Source organism: Rana temporaria, chromosome 4 (assembly GCF_905171775.1).
Source record: "Rana temporaria chromosome 4, aRanTem1.1, whole genome shotgun sequence".
NCBI lineage: Eukaryota > Metazoa > Chordata > Amphibia > Anura > Ranidae > Rana > Rana temporaria.
In genome coordinates this window covers 85,322,598-85,338,534 of record NC_053492.1, presented here as the reverse complement: position 1 = coordinate 85,338,534, position 15,937 = coordinate 85,322,598, and the positions used below count along the sequence as shown (strand labels likewise).

At 42.6% G+C, this 15,937-nt stretch overlaps 1 protein-coding gene across 1 annotated transcript in view; it reads left to right on the top strand.

The window, feature by feature from the left end:
- Nucleotides 1-15,937, top strand: part of ATP6V1C2 (ATPase H+ transporting V1 subunit C2) — a 75,598-nt gene that overhangs the window by 46,920 nt on the left and 12,741 nt on the right. The window contains exons 6-10 of the mRNA XM_040348594.1: nucleotides 2,972-3,063; nucleotides 4,527-4,625; nucleotides 6,674-6,742; nucleotides 10,487-10,579; nucleotides 13,540-13,633. Of these exons, the coding sequence (XP_040204528.1) occupies nucleotides 2,972-3,063; nucleotides 4,527-4,625; nucleotides 6,674-6,742; nucleotides 10,487-10,579; nucleotides 13,540-13,633 (447 nt within the window). The remainder of the gene's footprint in view (nucleotides 1-2,971; nucleotides 3,064-4,526; nucleotides 4,626-6,673; nucleotides 6,743-10,486; nucleotides 10,580-13,539; nucleotides 13,634-15,937) is intronic.

The window sequence follows — 15,937 nt, the reverse complement described above, 5'->3', positions numbered from 1 at the left end:
TTGAGTGCAGTAACTGTTTTACGCATACAAATGTTTACACCCTATGCCTATATAAATGTTTACACAAGGTTTTTATGGAACATTGTACAGTACTCAGGATCTTTTGATTAACAAGGTCCTGAATATAAACATCAGTAAATGATTATGTCTGTGCAAGAGGTCAGCTTCTGGTAAGGAGTCTCTTTAATCAGTCTTTTTTTTTTTCTAAAGAGAAAGTTTCAGCTGTACATATATTTTAAAACAACTTCGGAGTTTAGGTCTTTAAATAAAATTGTAAACACATTTTGTAAAACACAATTTCACTCCCGCAAGTCAGTCCTGACTTTAGACGCTATTTAAGAGACATCTGTGCAGGTTTCTGCACAGATGTCAATGTAAATCGCAGCCTGAAATTGCAAAAAGTAGTACAGAAACTACTTTTTGAAATCGGTGCAGCGCCACTGATGCAGCGTCGCACCGATTAGGATGGTGCCATTAACGACAATTACCACCGATTTGACATGCGATTTGACATGTCAAATCGCATGTCCAAACGATCCAGTGTAAACCAGGGCTAAAACCTGGATATTGATTGGTTATTATGCACAGCTCCACCAGATTCTGTGTGCACCAGTTTTAGTACATCTCCCCCATTGGGTCTTGATATTGTGTTGCCTTCAAGAAGTACCAAACTGTGGAAGCTGTGCCCAAAAAAAGACAGAGGGAAGGCAAAGAACCAGTCCCCAGTATTGCTTGTGGTCTCCCAGCAGCTGATCTTTTTCCTTTTAGTGACTCAACATGCCTTGTCTGCTTGGTGTATCAGTATGAGGATGGCCATCTTGGCAGAGGCAGGGTGTTGATTCCTCATAGCAGAGCCTCCAGCAAGAAGAACAGTGACCAGCACAGTTAGGGTTGCCACCTCATCCCTTTAACCACTTAAGACCCGGACCATTATGCAGGTTAAGGACCTTGCCCCTTTTTGCAATTCGGCACTGCGTCGCTTTAACTGACAATTGCGCGGTCGTGCAACATGGCTCCAAACATTTTGGTGGTATTTGATCACCTCTTCGGGTTTTAATTTTTTTCGCTATAAACAAAAATAGAGCGACAATTTTGAAAAAAAATCAATATTTTTTACTTTTTGCTATAATAAATATCCCCCAAAAATATATAAAAAAAATATATTTTTTTCCTCAGTTTTGGCCAATACGTATTCTTTGGTTTGCGCAAAATTTATAGCGTTTACAAAATAGGGGATAGGTTTATTGCATTTTTATTAATATTTTTTTTTTTTTACCACCAATGGCGGAGATCAGCGATTTTTTTCATGACTGCGACATTATGGCGGACACATCGGACAATTTTGACACATTTTTGGGACCATTGTCATTTTCACAGCGAAAAGTAATATATATATAATATACTGCGAAAATTACAATTGCAGTTTAGGAGTTAACCACTAGGGGGCACTGTAGGGGTTAAGTGTGACCTCATATGTGTTTATAACTCTAGGGGGCGGGCTGGACGTGTGACATCAGTGATCGTCTTTCCCTATATCAGGGAACAGACGATCGCTGACTTTGCCGCAATGAAGAACGGGGAAGGTGTGTTTACACACACCTCTCCCTGTTCTTCAGCTCCGGTGACCGATCGCGGGACACCGGCGGCTATAGGGTTCGCGGGTCACACGGACGCAGTCACGGAGTTTCGGACCGGCGCCACGCTCACGACCCCACGGCTGGGCAATTAATGAGGACGTACGGTATGTGCTTGTGCCCAGCCGTGCCATTCTGCCGACGTATCGGGGTGAAGGGGTCCTTAAGTGGTTAAACCAGTACACATATTAATTACACATGTTCTGTGGCTGATTAAGGTGCTAATTAAACTCACTTGGTGCCTTATCTGCATTTAGTTAGCATCAGATTGTAATTCAGTGTAATTCAAAGGTGTTCGGGTTTAAAGGGATGAGGTGGCAACTCTAAGCACAGTATCCTTATGCCCGTACACACAATCGGAATTTCCGATGGAATTTTTCCATCGGATTTTCCGATCGTGTGTAGCCCCATCTGTGTTTTTTCATCGTTTTTTTCATGAATTTTATCGGACTTTAGATATAGAACATGTTCTATATTTTTCCAATGGAATTTCGTTGGAATTCCGATGTGATTTGGCCAGGCAAAAGCATGATCGTGTGTACGCGGAATTAGACTATGAATCAGAAGCAGATTATATACTGCAAATATACTGTGCCTAGGCGCCCTCACATACCAGGAAGTATTCAAGACTAATGTTAGAAGTACTGATTAGGCGCACTATTACTTTTGGATGTTCCCTACAACATACCAAATCTTCACTTTATGAGTTTAGGCCCACTATAATTGCAAGTCTGCAAATGTGTTATGTTAAATATTGCCTTGCTATCATTCCTGTATTACATTTCCAGTTTCTTTTTTAGCACTGTGGTATTGGGGAGATTATACTAATGTGGTAGATGTGTTTCCAATGACTTGCGCCAGACAGGCTGCACCTGGTAAAATCCGGACACAAGACTAGGAATGAGCTCGGGCGTGTGCGCACACTCCATGTGCAGAGCCCGCCAGGAAGTCGGCACAGCGATGCGCTAATCACAGGTAGGGAGACATTCTCCCGATGCTCGGTTGCAGAGATCGGGAAATGTCTCACTGCCTGTGATTAGCGCAGCGCCGCGCCAATTTCCTAGCGGTCTCTGCAAATGAAATGTGCGAACACGCCTGAGCTCATCCCTACACAGGACTAGAGGTTCCAATCCAGAACTACAGAATCCGGAGAAAACGGAAAACACAGCTTTCTCTGTTCAGAAACGATAGTCTGGAACCTCAAATTAACCCCCAATGAGAATCCTGTGTCATGTTCTGCTTCACGGTGAAGGATCTTGCTCTGACACAGTGCATCTCCGCCACTTCATGTCCACATTCTTACCTCTACAAGTATCTTGCATTTTTTTTTATTGCAGCAAATGACACAGATTGACACAGACCTAAAATCAAGAGCCCAGACCTACAACAATATAAAAGGCAACCTGCAGAGCCTGGAAAGAAAAACCGTGTATGTATAGCTGTTTATGTGAGTCACTTTGTACTTCTTAGATTAATTTTTTCTCATATATAACAGAAGACAAAGTTAAAGGATAAATAAAAGACGGGATAAAGAATGGGATTTTTTGGGCCCTATGAAATTTAATGGGAGCACCTGAAAAATGCCAGAAAACACCAGAAATTTTTCAATCCTAGACAACAGTCGCCTTCTCATAGTAAATAGCTTTTCATTGAGTAAAACAAAAAGGCTCAAGCCTGAAAAAAAATGCCCAAAAACTCACAGAAAATGCTCCAAGCGCTCACCTGATAAAGCTAATGTTTAGGGATGGGCTTAGGTTATCCTAATCTAAACCCACCTAAGGTGTCCTGCCAGGAAGCTGCCACTGCACCAAGCCAATCGTAATTAGCCAAGGCATTTCTTGCCTCACAGCCGCACATGTACATGCCCCTTGTGTTCATGCAGCTGTGGGTCAGGGAATGCCTCGGCCGCTAATGTTGGCTTTGTGCCTGGTAGGATGTCTTATGTGGGTTTGGACTAGGATCCGAACACTCCTGAGCCCACCCCTACTCACATTGAAGTGTGAATGCAGCCTAAGGGCCCTTTTCACACAGGTGCCTTCCAGGAGATCTTTCCACTGATCAGAGCAGATCGGGCAGATGACAGGCCCGTATTAAGTGAAGGGAAGAAAGCACCAATTTGGCGCTTTCTGCCCTTCCTATTTTACAGTCTGTGGGTTTCCAGCCCACCTATGAAAGCAGCATTGCCAGCACCACTGGGTCAGCCATTTTCTACTAATTGACATTTTTATTCCTATACCTCCAGGAATAAGTATCTTTCAATACCTCTTTTTTAACCTGGTACATGCCATTTTATCACTATAGGATGGGCACAGTGTCAGTGCTGTAGTGTTTTCTTGGGAAAAACAGGTCCGTGTCCACTCAGTTTATGCAGACTGGACACAGACAGACCCTGCTCTGCTCTATTACCGGCCGGGAGTAAACAGACTCTGCTGTCCATTTACACCAGGCTGCCTTCGATCTGGTTGGTCCACAGTCCTCCTCTATTCAATTTTTTTAGCAGGCCTGATTGGACCCGGAGATAGGTGGGTGTAAATGGACCATTCCATTTACACACGTCCATAAGAATGCATGGACCTTCCGATCAGGTCCACCTAAAAGACTGCCAGGCAGATCTGATTGGATTGCCCGTGTGAAGGGGTCCTAAGGGATAAAGTCTGTTTTAGTTTTTTTTCCCCTCAGTGTGATGTTCATCAAAATTTTGCAAGCTTCATTCAAATACAGCACGCAGAGCATGCTTCAATCCATTCTGGTCATACCATCCGTTTTATTAACAATATTTAAAGGCAAACTACTGCCTATCAATGCAGATCCTAAATAAAGGTTGTACAAGTATGACATTGTTCTTTGGTATAAATGTATTGTTTATTAATACCATTTTCTCTCTATCCACAGGGGCAATCTTCTAACCCGAACCCTAGCTGATATTGTAAATAAAGATGACTTTGTGTTGGACTCAGAATACCTCATTACTCTTCTAGTAGTTATCCCAAAGTAAGTTATGTGTGCCTTAAAGTGGACCTTTCAGTAACTGTACAAGTCTGTACACATTCCTGACATGTCACACTATACAGTAACAGTATTCGTTGCCAAAAAACTTCTATCACATGACAATAAAAAATAAAAACAGCCCTTGACTTCCAGTCCAATGACTTTACCTAGCCCGAGATGATATCATCAGTCTGCTACAGGCATGAGGAAGCACTTCCCCTGTCTCTTCTTCCCCTTATCTGATATAGGAAGCCCCTATATTGGGGGGCGGATTAAAAATTCATACTCTGGATGGTCTAAGGTTGTTAGTGGTGTACCCCAAGGTTGGCTGTTGGGACCCTTACTTTTTAATATATTTATAAATGATATAGAGATTAGGATTAGTATTTCTGTGTTTGCAGACACCAAACTATGCTGTGGAATAATGTTCCTACAGGATATCTCCAATGTACATGCATACTAGTCCATTATGCTTTTACTTTGCAAGGAACAAAGAGGAAGTAAACCCCAAAAGGGTTTACTTCCTCTTTAAGTTTAATGTTGATACATGTAAAGTTATGCATTTGCGGGTTAAAAAACATGCATGCATCAAACTGTACTTTTTAGAAGTAAACCAGTTGAGGAGTCAATGGTGGAGAAGGATCTGGGTGTTCTGGTGGATCATAGACTTAATAATGGAATGCAATGCCAAGCTGAAGTTTCTAAAGCGAGCAAAATACTTTCTTGTATTGGAAGAGTTAAATTCCCCTTCCCCATCCCCACTTGCAGGTCACCTACCCATCCTCAAAGTATAATGCACCCTGCCCTGTGCACTCCCTCGCTCCCATTTACTTCCCCATCCCCACTTGCAGCCTGGCGAAACCGCCAATAGGGTTTACAGTTTTTTGTTTTGTTTTTTATATTTTATATACACTTCTGTTTGTCAAAAAGCTATATTTTTGTTTGTTTATGAAACTTGGTTTTATTTATAAAGACGTAATATATCACAACGGCTAAATCTGTGTCTGTAGTGCATGTTCAAACCCTAATACCATAAATAATAACACATTATTAGTCATTTGCTCGAGGAGTATAGGACTTTGGTAATTCTAGAGCAATTCTAGGTACAAAAAAGCTAACATGTTTCACATCATGGATAGATGCTTAATCATGAGCTATGACTAAGCATCTATCCATGATGTGAAACATGTTATCTTTTTTGTACCCTATGTCCACTTTTTACCATTGATTGCAGTGTTGCATGATTTTTTGGATGTTATACAGCTTTGGATTTTATCCTTTGTTTATTTTCTTTCAATAAATCGCCTATCAGAGTGCGGCAGTCCAGGAACATTTCTTTTTTCCACGGACCAGCGCAGAGTCTGGACCTGTCAGTACTACAGGGCCAGAGCACAGCATAGGTCGCAGGGCTTGGAGCGGTACTCTTTTCCAAGAATTTGTTCTAGCCTGCTCAGTTGATGGATGCATTCCTAAATGCACAAAATATACCTGGATATTGAAATGTATAGGTACTATCACCAGAGATTGTTGATCCAGGGAATATGTGATTGCCTTGGGGGATCAGGAAGTGTTTTTTCTCTGTTGAAGCAAATTGGATCATGCTATATAGCATGGGTGCTCAACCTGTGGCTCTCCAGCTGTTGCAAAACTACAATTCCCATAATGCCTCAGCCTTTGGGAGACATGCTTGTACCTGTCAGCGGCTTGCAATGCCTCATGGGAATTGTAGTTCCGCAACAGCTGGAGAGCCACAGGTTGAGCACCCATGCTATATAGGGTTTTTTTTTTTGCCTTCCTCCAGATCAATTGTTAATATAGTTGTTTTTTTTTGGTTGAACAAGCTGGAGGTTTACATTCTAAATATATAATGTTTCTTCTGCAATAAGAAGCACAATATACACATATTTATTGAGTAAATAGAATTAGACCACTTACTGTACAGATGTTCTGCATTTACCATACTTTATTAATTGGCTTGCACAAAAACAATTTATTTATGGTTGTGGCTTTGTTCAGATGAGAATAATAACCGGTAATTTTTTTTTTCAAAGGACAAGCTACGGTGCATGGCAGAAAACGTATGAATCACTGTCTGATATGGTTGTACCTCGTTCAACCAAGTGAGTAGAAACCTTTCAGCATGCTTTTTGTTTTTTGCTGAACTTGGATTCAGCTGTTTTCAGATGTAATATAAACGAAGAATGGAGCTTACTAGAAACTGTTCTATAATTAAACTACAATATGTTCCATATGTATCTTTTTTTCCTCAGTGATATCGCTACTTGTGAGTCATATAAAGAAAACATTTCATAAAAACTAGATATTAAAAGAATCCTGGACTAAGAGAAAACGCAGTGGCCTGCCATTCCTGATACAGAACAAGCATGCAAACAGTGAAGACAAAACTGATCTGCATACATTTTTTACGGACAGTGACTCAGAAACTCATGAGACCACTAGCTCACCATAAGATCCAGGCAATTTATATTTTTCGGAATAGCCCCCATCTCCCCCCCCCCCCCCCCCCCCTCACAGCACATATTTCCTTTATTACTAAGCAGGTTATAATCCTTCAGCATTTCTCAAACACATGCACAAAAAAAAGTGTGAAGCCTCGTACACACGGCCGAGGAACTCGGCGTGCCAAACACATCGAGTTCCTCGGCCAGTTCAGCACTGAAGCCGCCGAGGAGCTCGGCGGGACGAGAGCTCCCATAGAACAACGAGGAAATAGAGAACATGTTCTCTATTTCCTCGCCGAGCTCCTCGTCGGCTTCCTCGGCCGAAAGTGTACACACGGCCGGGTTTCTCGGCAGAATTCAGCCAGAAACTCGGTCGGAAGCTGAATTCTGCCGAGGAAACTGGTCGTGTGTACGAGGCCTTGGGCCCCTTTCACACAAAGGGTCCCATCAGGTCCGCCTGTCACTTTTCAGTTGGACCTGATCGGACCCTCCATTCCCCCCTATGGATAGGCGGGTGTAAATGGACATTTGTCTGTTTACACCCGCCTACTTCCAATCCAATCTGGTCCACTAAGAAAAAAATGGAAGAGAATCTGTCCTTCTCTGTCTAGGCGGATCGGATCAGAGGTCAGCAAAGTCCGTTTACTCCCGGCTTCCCATAGAGCAGAGCAGTCTCGGTCCATGTCTGCTTTGCATAAACTGTGGAGAGGGACCTGTAATAACTGACAATTTTGATGTCAAATTTCGATTTCGTTTTAGTCATAGTTTTATTTTACTAAAATACCATTTTAGTTTTAGTCGTATTTTAGTCATCAGAATTGTTTTAGTTTTAGTCATATTTTGGTTTACTAAAACCTCCAGTACATTTTAGTCAACTAAAATCTCCAGTACCCACCTGAAATTTTTCTTTCTTCGGAGCTACGCCTGTCTGTTAAAGCCCCAGCCTCCTGCAAGCTGTATTGCAAGCTGTATTGGCTAAGAGACACAGGCTCCTCTGTCTGCCTTATGCCTAGAACAGCCTCCCCAGACTGTACAGTTCTCTGCCCTGTGTACTCCCCCACTCACATTTACTTCCCCATCCCTACCTGCAGGTCACCTCCCCATCCCCAAAGTACAATACAACCTGCCCTGTGCACTGCCTCACTCCCATTTACTTCCCCATCACCATTTGCTGATCACCTCCCCATGCCCAAAGCATAATGCACCCTGCCCTGTGCACTCCCTCACTCACATTTACTTCCCCATGCCCACTTTCAGGTCACCTCCCCAACCCCAAAGTATAATGCACTCTGCCTTGTGCACTCCCCCACTCCCATTTACTTCCCCATCCCCACTTGCAGGTCACCTACCCATCCCCAAAGTATAATGCACTCTACCCTGTGTACTCCCTCACTCCCATTTACTTCCCCATCCCCACTTGCAGATCACCTCCCCATCCTCAAAGCATAATGCACCCTGCCCTGTGCACTCCCTCACTCCCATTTACTTCCCCATCCCCACTTGCAGGTCAGCTTCCCATCCTCAAAGTATAATGCACCCTTCCCTGTGCACTCCCTCACTCCCATTTACTTCCCCATCCCCACTTGCAGATCACCTCCCCATCCTCAAAGTATAATGCACCCTTCCCTGTGCACTCCCTCACTCCCATTTACTTCCCCCATCCCAACTTGCAGCCTGGCATTACAGCCAATTGGGTTTACAGTTTTTTGTTTTTTTATATTTTATATACACTTCTGTTTGTCAAAAAGCAATATTTTTATTTGTTTATGAAACTTGGCTTTATTCTGTGTCTGTAGTGCATGTTAAAACCCTAATACCATAAATAATAACACATTAGACTTTTGCTCGGAGTATATAATGGCTTTGGAAATTCTAGAGAAATGCTTAAATAATGCATTACAATTTAACTAAACCCATTAGATTCTAGTAGATTAAAATGTACTAGAGCTTTTAGTCGAAAATTGTAATTGGTTTTAAATGAAAATAGATTTTCGTCATAGTTTTTTTACTTTCGTTTTTGTCACTGAAAACATGCAGAAAACTATGACGAAAATGTTTATGTCTACGAATTGCCTGTCATCTACCTGGACTGCTCTGCGCAGTAGGGGATCAGTAGACAGATCCTCTGCTGATCAAATTGGAGTCCACTCTGTGTGAAAGGGCCCGAAAAATGAGAAGGTGAGTAATCCTAGAAGAAAAGAGAAAGGGAAGACTAGAAGAGAAAGGTGAGAGCTAGGATTGGATAGAGGCAAGAAAGAACGGGAGGGTGCCCTGGGTCTTATAGAAACCTAAAACATCCCTAGTTTTGGGTGGTTGTCTTCCTTAAAGCTGAACTCTGGGATAAGCAAATAATGTCAAACTACAAGAGCCATAAGGCCTCATGTACACTTCTGCTGGTAAACGGACATTTAGGAGCAGTTGGGCATTTTTTTCAGCTGCCTCTGAACACTCCTCTGTGTTATCTTATCAGTACATGTACACAGGGTCGTTTACAGTCATTTCTAGGCAGTTGAGTTTAGAGGCTTTTTCGGGAACCCCAAAAAAGCGCTCAGAAGCTGTGTTTAGAGGCATTTCAAGCGCCAAACGTGGCTCAACGTGATAACTTGCATTCAGCAGTGTTTCATTTACAGACGTTTTTAATTTTAACCCAAAAAAAATTAACTTTTTTCACAAACGCTTCTAGATGCAAACGTGACATGTAAACGCGGCTAAACGACCGCTTTTAGGCCCCATGCACACGAGACGCAGATGCAAACTCATCTAAACACACGTTTTTAAACGTAAAAAACAGCGTTTAAAACGCACATTTTGCCGCGAATTTCGCAGCGTTTTACCGCGTTTGCGTTTATAAGCGTTTAGTTAAGAAACATCATAAGACCCTCCCTAAGCTCAAAAAACAGTATTATTTAAGAGCCAGACTCGGGAATACCGCCAGGGGGGTTAAAGACACAATTCTGCTGCGCGACAATCGTGTCAAAATCTCAACGTGTTTGAGGTTTCATTTAGGATGAATGACATCCAAACATGTGTTGCATGTTTTACAGTGATTGCCGTGCGGTTTGGAATTGCAGGCAGAATTATAGTGGTTCCGCTCACTATACCAAATCTGAGTGTGAATGGGGCCTTATCCAGTTGCTATACTAATAGACAAGGTACACATCTGCTGGTAGGTTATTTGGCTTCTGCCTAAATTGGCCCTAGTATATGAATGTGAGTTAGGGACCTTAGATTGTAAGCTCCTCGAGGGTAGGGACTGATGTGAATGTACATTGTATATGTAAAGCACTGCGTAAATTTAACGGCGCTATATAAGTACCATAATAATAATAATAATCATTCTGGGTCAGAGGGGAGTTGTCTGTGCGTGACTCTATTATTTATAGTGCTGTTTGTCCTTTGTAGGATGATTGCAGAGGATGGAGAAGGAGGTTTATTTACTGTCACTCTCTTCAGAAAAGTCATTGATGAATTTAAAGTAAAAGCTCGAGAAAACAAGTAAGATCTGTGTATGTGTTTTGTTACTTGCGCTCACTAGGCAGATATTGTATATATGTAAATGTCACCAGAACAGAAATAGAAGAGAAATCTTCCAGTGGGGACATCCCCTCACATTAAAGAGATTTCCTCTTACTTCCTGTTGTGGCCGTGTGATTGATTTACTAAAACCGGAGAGTGCTAAATCGGGTGCAGCTCTGCATACAAAACGATCAGCTTCTAGTTTTTTTTGGGCAAAAGTTAAAGTGGAGCTCCACCCCAAAAGGGGAAGCTCCTCTTGTCTGCCCCCCCCCCTCCACTGCTACATTTGGCACCTTTTGGGGGGAGCGGGTACCTGGTTTTGACAGGTACCCGCTCCCACTTCTGGTTGAGTTCACTGCGGCAAACTGAGCCAGAAGTTCAGCCCCCTCCTACTTCTCCCAGCCTATTCACAAAGTGCAGTCGATATGGCGGCAGCAACACCCGATAGCTGATTGAAAAATCAGTTTGGGTGAGGACACTACTGGGTTCCTGTACAGGAAAGTGCCCTAATATTTAAAGACAGCTGGTATAGTATTTGTAGCTGCTGACTTTTAACCTGGAACTCCTCTTTAATTGAATAAGCTGAAGTTAGAAGCTGATTGGCTACCATGTACATCTGCATCAAATTTTGCACTCTCCAGTTTTAGTAAATCAAGCCCTATGGGACAAGACGTGAAGGATAATATCTCCCCAATGGGACACTGATGGGGAAAAAAATGATATGAACAATGGGGCTATGTAACCAGGACAGGATAGCACCACAACTTTCACACCTTTCACTCTGCTGTTGGACAATTACATTTACAAATGGCATGATGTTTGGATTAAATTGAAAGTGGAACTATACTTACCTTCACTCCAGCGCTGCGTCTTCTGTCATTTTTGGCCCAGTTTATTTCTGGATACCGATCTTCAGCCATTTTCATTGGCCTGGCCAAGACGCATGAGTTGGTGTTCATTCATCCTAGGATTGCTATAACTGTGCACAAAGTATGTCTCTTCTGCATTAAAAACTGACCTGTTCCCCATTTTTGTGTTTGTTTCCTAGAGTTGCACTTTGAGCTGTTTTAATGAGATTTAGTCTCCCCAAGTTTTTTTTAAAGTCAACAGCTGCAAATACTGTAACGGCTGACTTTTAATAAAAGAAAACTTGCCTGTCCAGGGATCCAGTGCTGTTCTTCAATCATCTTCGGGTCCCGTCGCAGGCATCTTAACTAAATGGAAACCACTAGTGAAGTATTGCGGCTTTACAGCCAGTTTCCCACTGTGCACGCTTTTTTTATCCTATGTGCTAAATCTTACTCTCCTTTTGTATATGGCATTACCCGGGTCCTCCTGGACACATTTGGAAACAATTTTTTTCTTTGGGGTAGTAAGTAGCTGTTCCATAAGGTATTGTCATGCTTACCCCTAATGCAGGTGGTCAGACATTATAGCTGACTACTGCGATCTTCACCTATAGCAGCCCCCTTTCCCATAAGGCAATCAGGTCTATCGGTACTTGGTTTCCCCCCGGACTTATATACAATGCTATAGTACCTGGCTACCACACCAGGGCAGGTGCGAACTGAGCAAATCCAGCAGGTACTTGCAGTTGGCAGACAGGCAGAGTTGTTCAATGACAGTCCAGGTAAAAGTCAGGCAGAGTTCAGAAAATAGTTGATATCCGATCTGGCTATACACAGGGAAATCCAATCTAGCAGGGCAGACAGACAAGGGGCTTGATCAGGTATTACACATGCTAACACAAGCATTAGACTGCAGGCTTGGCTGGCTTAAATCAGGTTTGGTCTCCACCCAGATTCTGGTCACATCAATCACCTTGCAGGTGGATAGACAGACAAGGAGAATGCCACAGCCAGGATGCTGGAATAAGGAGCAGGAGCACTAGATGCTAGATGCTCCTGACAAGTACTTAGGCGTTTGTTGGATTTGCCCCCCTCCCACCCACAGCCTCCTGGGATATATCACCCCTACATCCCAGGACGCTTTGGGACAGTCTTTCACAACCCACGTATCTCAAGTATGCGCAGTGGGGAGCAGCTGTAACTGAACAGGAAGTCACAGCAGGCTCCCGAATCGTAGACAGCAGCATGGGAATGAAGACAGTGAGTGACAAGCATTTCAGGTTGGGTAATAACAGCGCTGGACACTATGGGATAGTAAGTACCTGTTTTGTAGAAGTCAGCAGCTACAGTACTTATAACGGCTAACTTTTTGCAAACCCAATTGAACATCCTCTTTAAGTGCAGTACTCATCAAACCAGAATTCAATCTATGGAAATCCAATCAGTGTGAGATGGATTCTGATTGGTAAATTGCAGCAATTCAAGTGGAACTTAACTCCCTTAGTCAACATAGACTGTTTTGAATCCTTATGCTGGTGGCATTAGTAAATAGATAGGAAAGTATATTATATTTACTTGTTTTAAATAGTTTTTTTTACATTTCTGTAGTTACTCCCTAGTTTTCAGGCCTAGGCAAATTATGTCATACATCACAGGAGCCTTCAAGAAGGGAGGAGGGGTTTTCTCAGCTAAGCACACCCTCCTGCCTGCATGCCTGAGCTAAGGGCAGGTGGATTCCATGAAGTAAATGCTACATGAATCATCTGCCCTTACTCAAGATGGCCACGGGCAGAAATGCTAGGGGGTGGTTTTCAAGTGGAGACATCGATGGATGGGTAAGTTTGCTTTGAATATAAAAAATAAATTAAACAGTGCTTTTTTTTTGTGGTGCTCAGATATAGTCTATTTCCGCTTTAAGTATTATTGTGTAAAAATAAGATTAAAGTCTATTTAAGATAAAAGTGTATGACCGGGGAGTTCCTTCCTACACCATTGTCATGTGGTTGTGTACACTAGCTCTTCTAATAGGCCATTAATATTCATTTCATTAAATTCTATTATATTTTGCTTTATCTCTGTACTCAATTCCAGGTTCATAGTGCGGGAGTTTTATTTCAATGAGAAAGAGCTGCAGTCAGAGAAAGCTGAAATCATTAAGCTGGAGGCAGATAAGAAGCAGCAGTATGTAAGTATTGAACACAATCAGGTCATGTATAGATGGCTGGACAGAAGTAATGTGCTGGTATGAGCAGTGCGCGGTCTGTTACAGATTGTGCTGAACCATTCATTCATCAAAAAAATTTGAATATCATTAAAAAGTTTATTTATTTCAGTGATTCAATTCAAAAAGTGAAACTTGTATATTATATATAGATTCATTACACACAGAGTGATATAGTGCAAGCATTTCTTTATTTTAATTTTGATGATTATGGCTTACAGCTAGTAAAAAAAACTAAATTTCGGTATCTCAGAAAACTTGAATATTACATAAGTACTCAATGCTTGGTCAGGGCTCCTATTGCATGAACTAGTGCATTAATGCTGTGTTGCATTGAGGCGATCAGCCTGTGGCGCTGCTGAGGTGTTATGGAAGTCCAGGTTGGCCTTCACCTCATCTGCATTGTTGGGTCTGGTGTCTCTCATCTTCCGCTTGACAGTACCACACAGATTCTCAATGGGGGTTAGATCAGGCGAGTTTGCTGGCCAGTCAAGCACAGTGATACCATAATCAATAAACCAGGTATTGGTATTTGGCAGTGTGGGCAGACGCTAAGTCCTGCTGGAAAAAGAAATTGGCATCTCCATAAAGCTGGTCAGCAGAGGGAAGCATGAAGTGCTCTAGAATTTCCTAGAAGGGCTGCGCTGACTTTGGATTTGATAAAACGCAGTGGACCAACACCAGCAGATGACATGGCTCCCCAAATCATCACTGACTGTGGAAGCTTCAGACTGGACCTCATGCAACTTGGATTCTGTGACTCTCCACTCTTCCTCCAGACTCTGGGACCTTGATTTCCAAATGAAATGCAAAATATACTTTAATCCAAAAAGAGGACATTAGACCACGAGCAACAGTCCACTCCTTTTTCTCCTTAGCCTAGGTAAGACACTTCTGACATCTCTGGTTAAAGCGGAGCTCCACCCTAAAGTGGAACTCCCGCTGATCGGATCCCTCCCCCCCTCCGGTGTCACATTTGACACCTTTCAGGGGGGAGGGGGGTGCAGATACCTGTCTAAAGACAGGTATTTGCACCCACTTCTAGCCACAGTCTGCGGGCAGACTGCGGGCAGGACGTCACCCCCCCCCTCCCCCCCCCGTTGTGTTCTGGGAACACTCGGCTCCCAGAGCACAGCGGTAGCCAATCAGCAGGCGCAGCGCGACTCGCGCATGCGCCGTAGGGAACCGCGCAGTGAAGCCAGAGCACTTCACTTCCTGGTTCCCTCACCAAGAATGGTGGTGGGGTCAACAGAGCGACGAGCGATCGCTCATCCTCTGCTGCGGACAGCGCTGGACTCCAGGACAGGTAAGTGTCCTAATATTAAAAGTCAGCAGCTGCAGTATTTGTAGCTGCTGACTTTTAATATTTTTTTTCAGCGGACATCCGCTTTAAGGAGTGGCTTGACACAAGGAATGCGACAGTTGTAGCCCATGTCCTGAATACGTCTTGGAGGCTCTTGAAGCACTGACACCAGCCATAGTCCACTCCTTGTGAATCTCCCCCAAATTCTTGAATGGCCTTTGCTTCACAATCCTCTCAAGGCTGCGGTTATCTCTGTTGTTTGTGTGCCTTTTTTCTACCACACTTTTTCCTTCCACTCAATTCTCCATTAATATGCTTGGATACAACAGTCAGCTTTTTTAGCAATGACCTTTTGTGACTTACCCTCCTTATGGAGGGTGTCAATGACTGTCTTCTGGACAACTGTCAAGTCAGCAGTCTTTCCCATGATTGCGTAACCTACTGAACCAGACTGAGACCATTTAAAGGCTCCGGAATGAATTAGCTGATTAGCGTGTGACGCCATGAGTTTACAATATTGAACTATTGAACTAATATTCTAATTTTCAGAGATACAGAATTTTGGGTTTTCACTAACTGTAAGCCATAATAATCAAAATTAAAAGAAAGAAATTATTGAAATGTGTCACTCTGTGTGTAATGACTCTATATAATATATGTGTTTCACTTTTTGAATTGAATTACTGAAATAAATTAACTTTTTGATGATATTCTATCTTTTTCAGATGCACCTGCATGTGTATGCTGATAACTCCCTCTAGACCAATGTTTTTCACTCCTTTTTGGTAAAGGCATCCTTTAGAAACATGAACAATCTTAAGACATCCCAGTCTAAAAAGTAAAATAGTAAACTAACAATCTTACATTTACCTAAAACAAAACAATGTCAGCTCTATATACCAAATGTAGGCTGCTAGCAACAACAAGGATTGACATATTAATCCTTATGGAATGTATAAACAAAT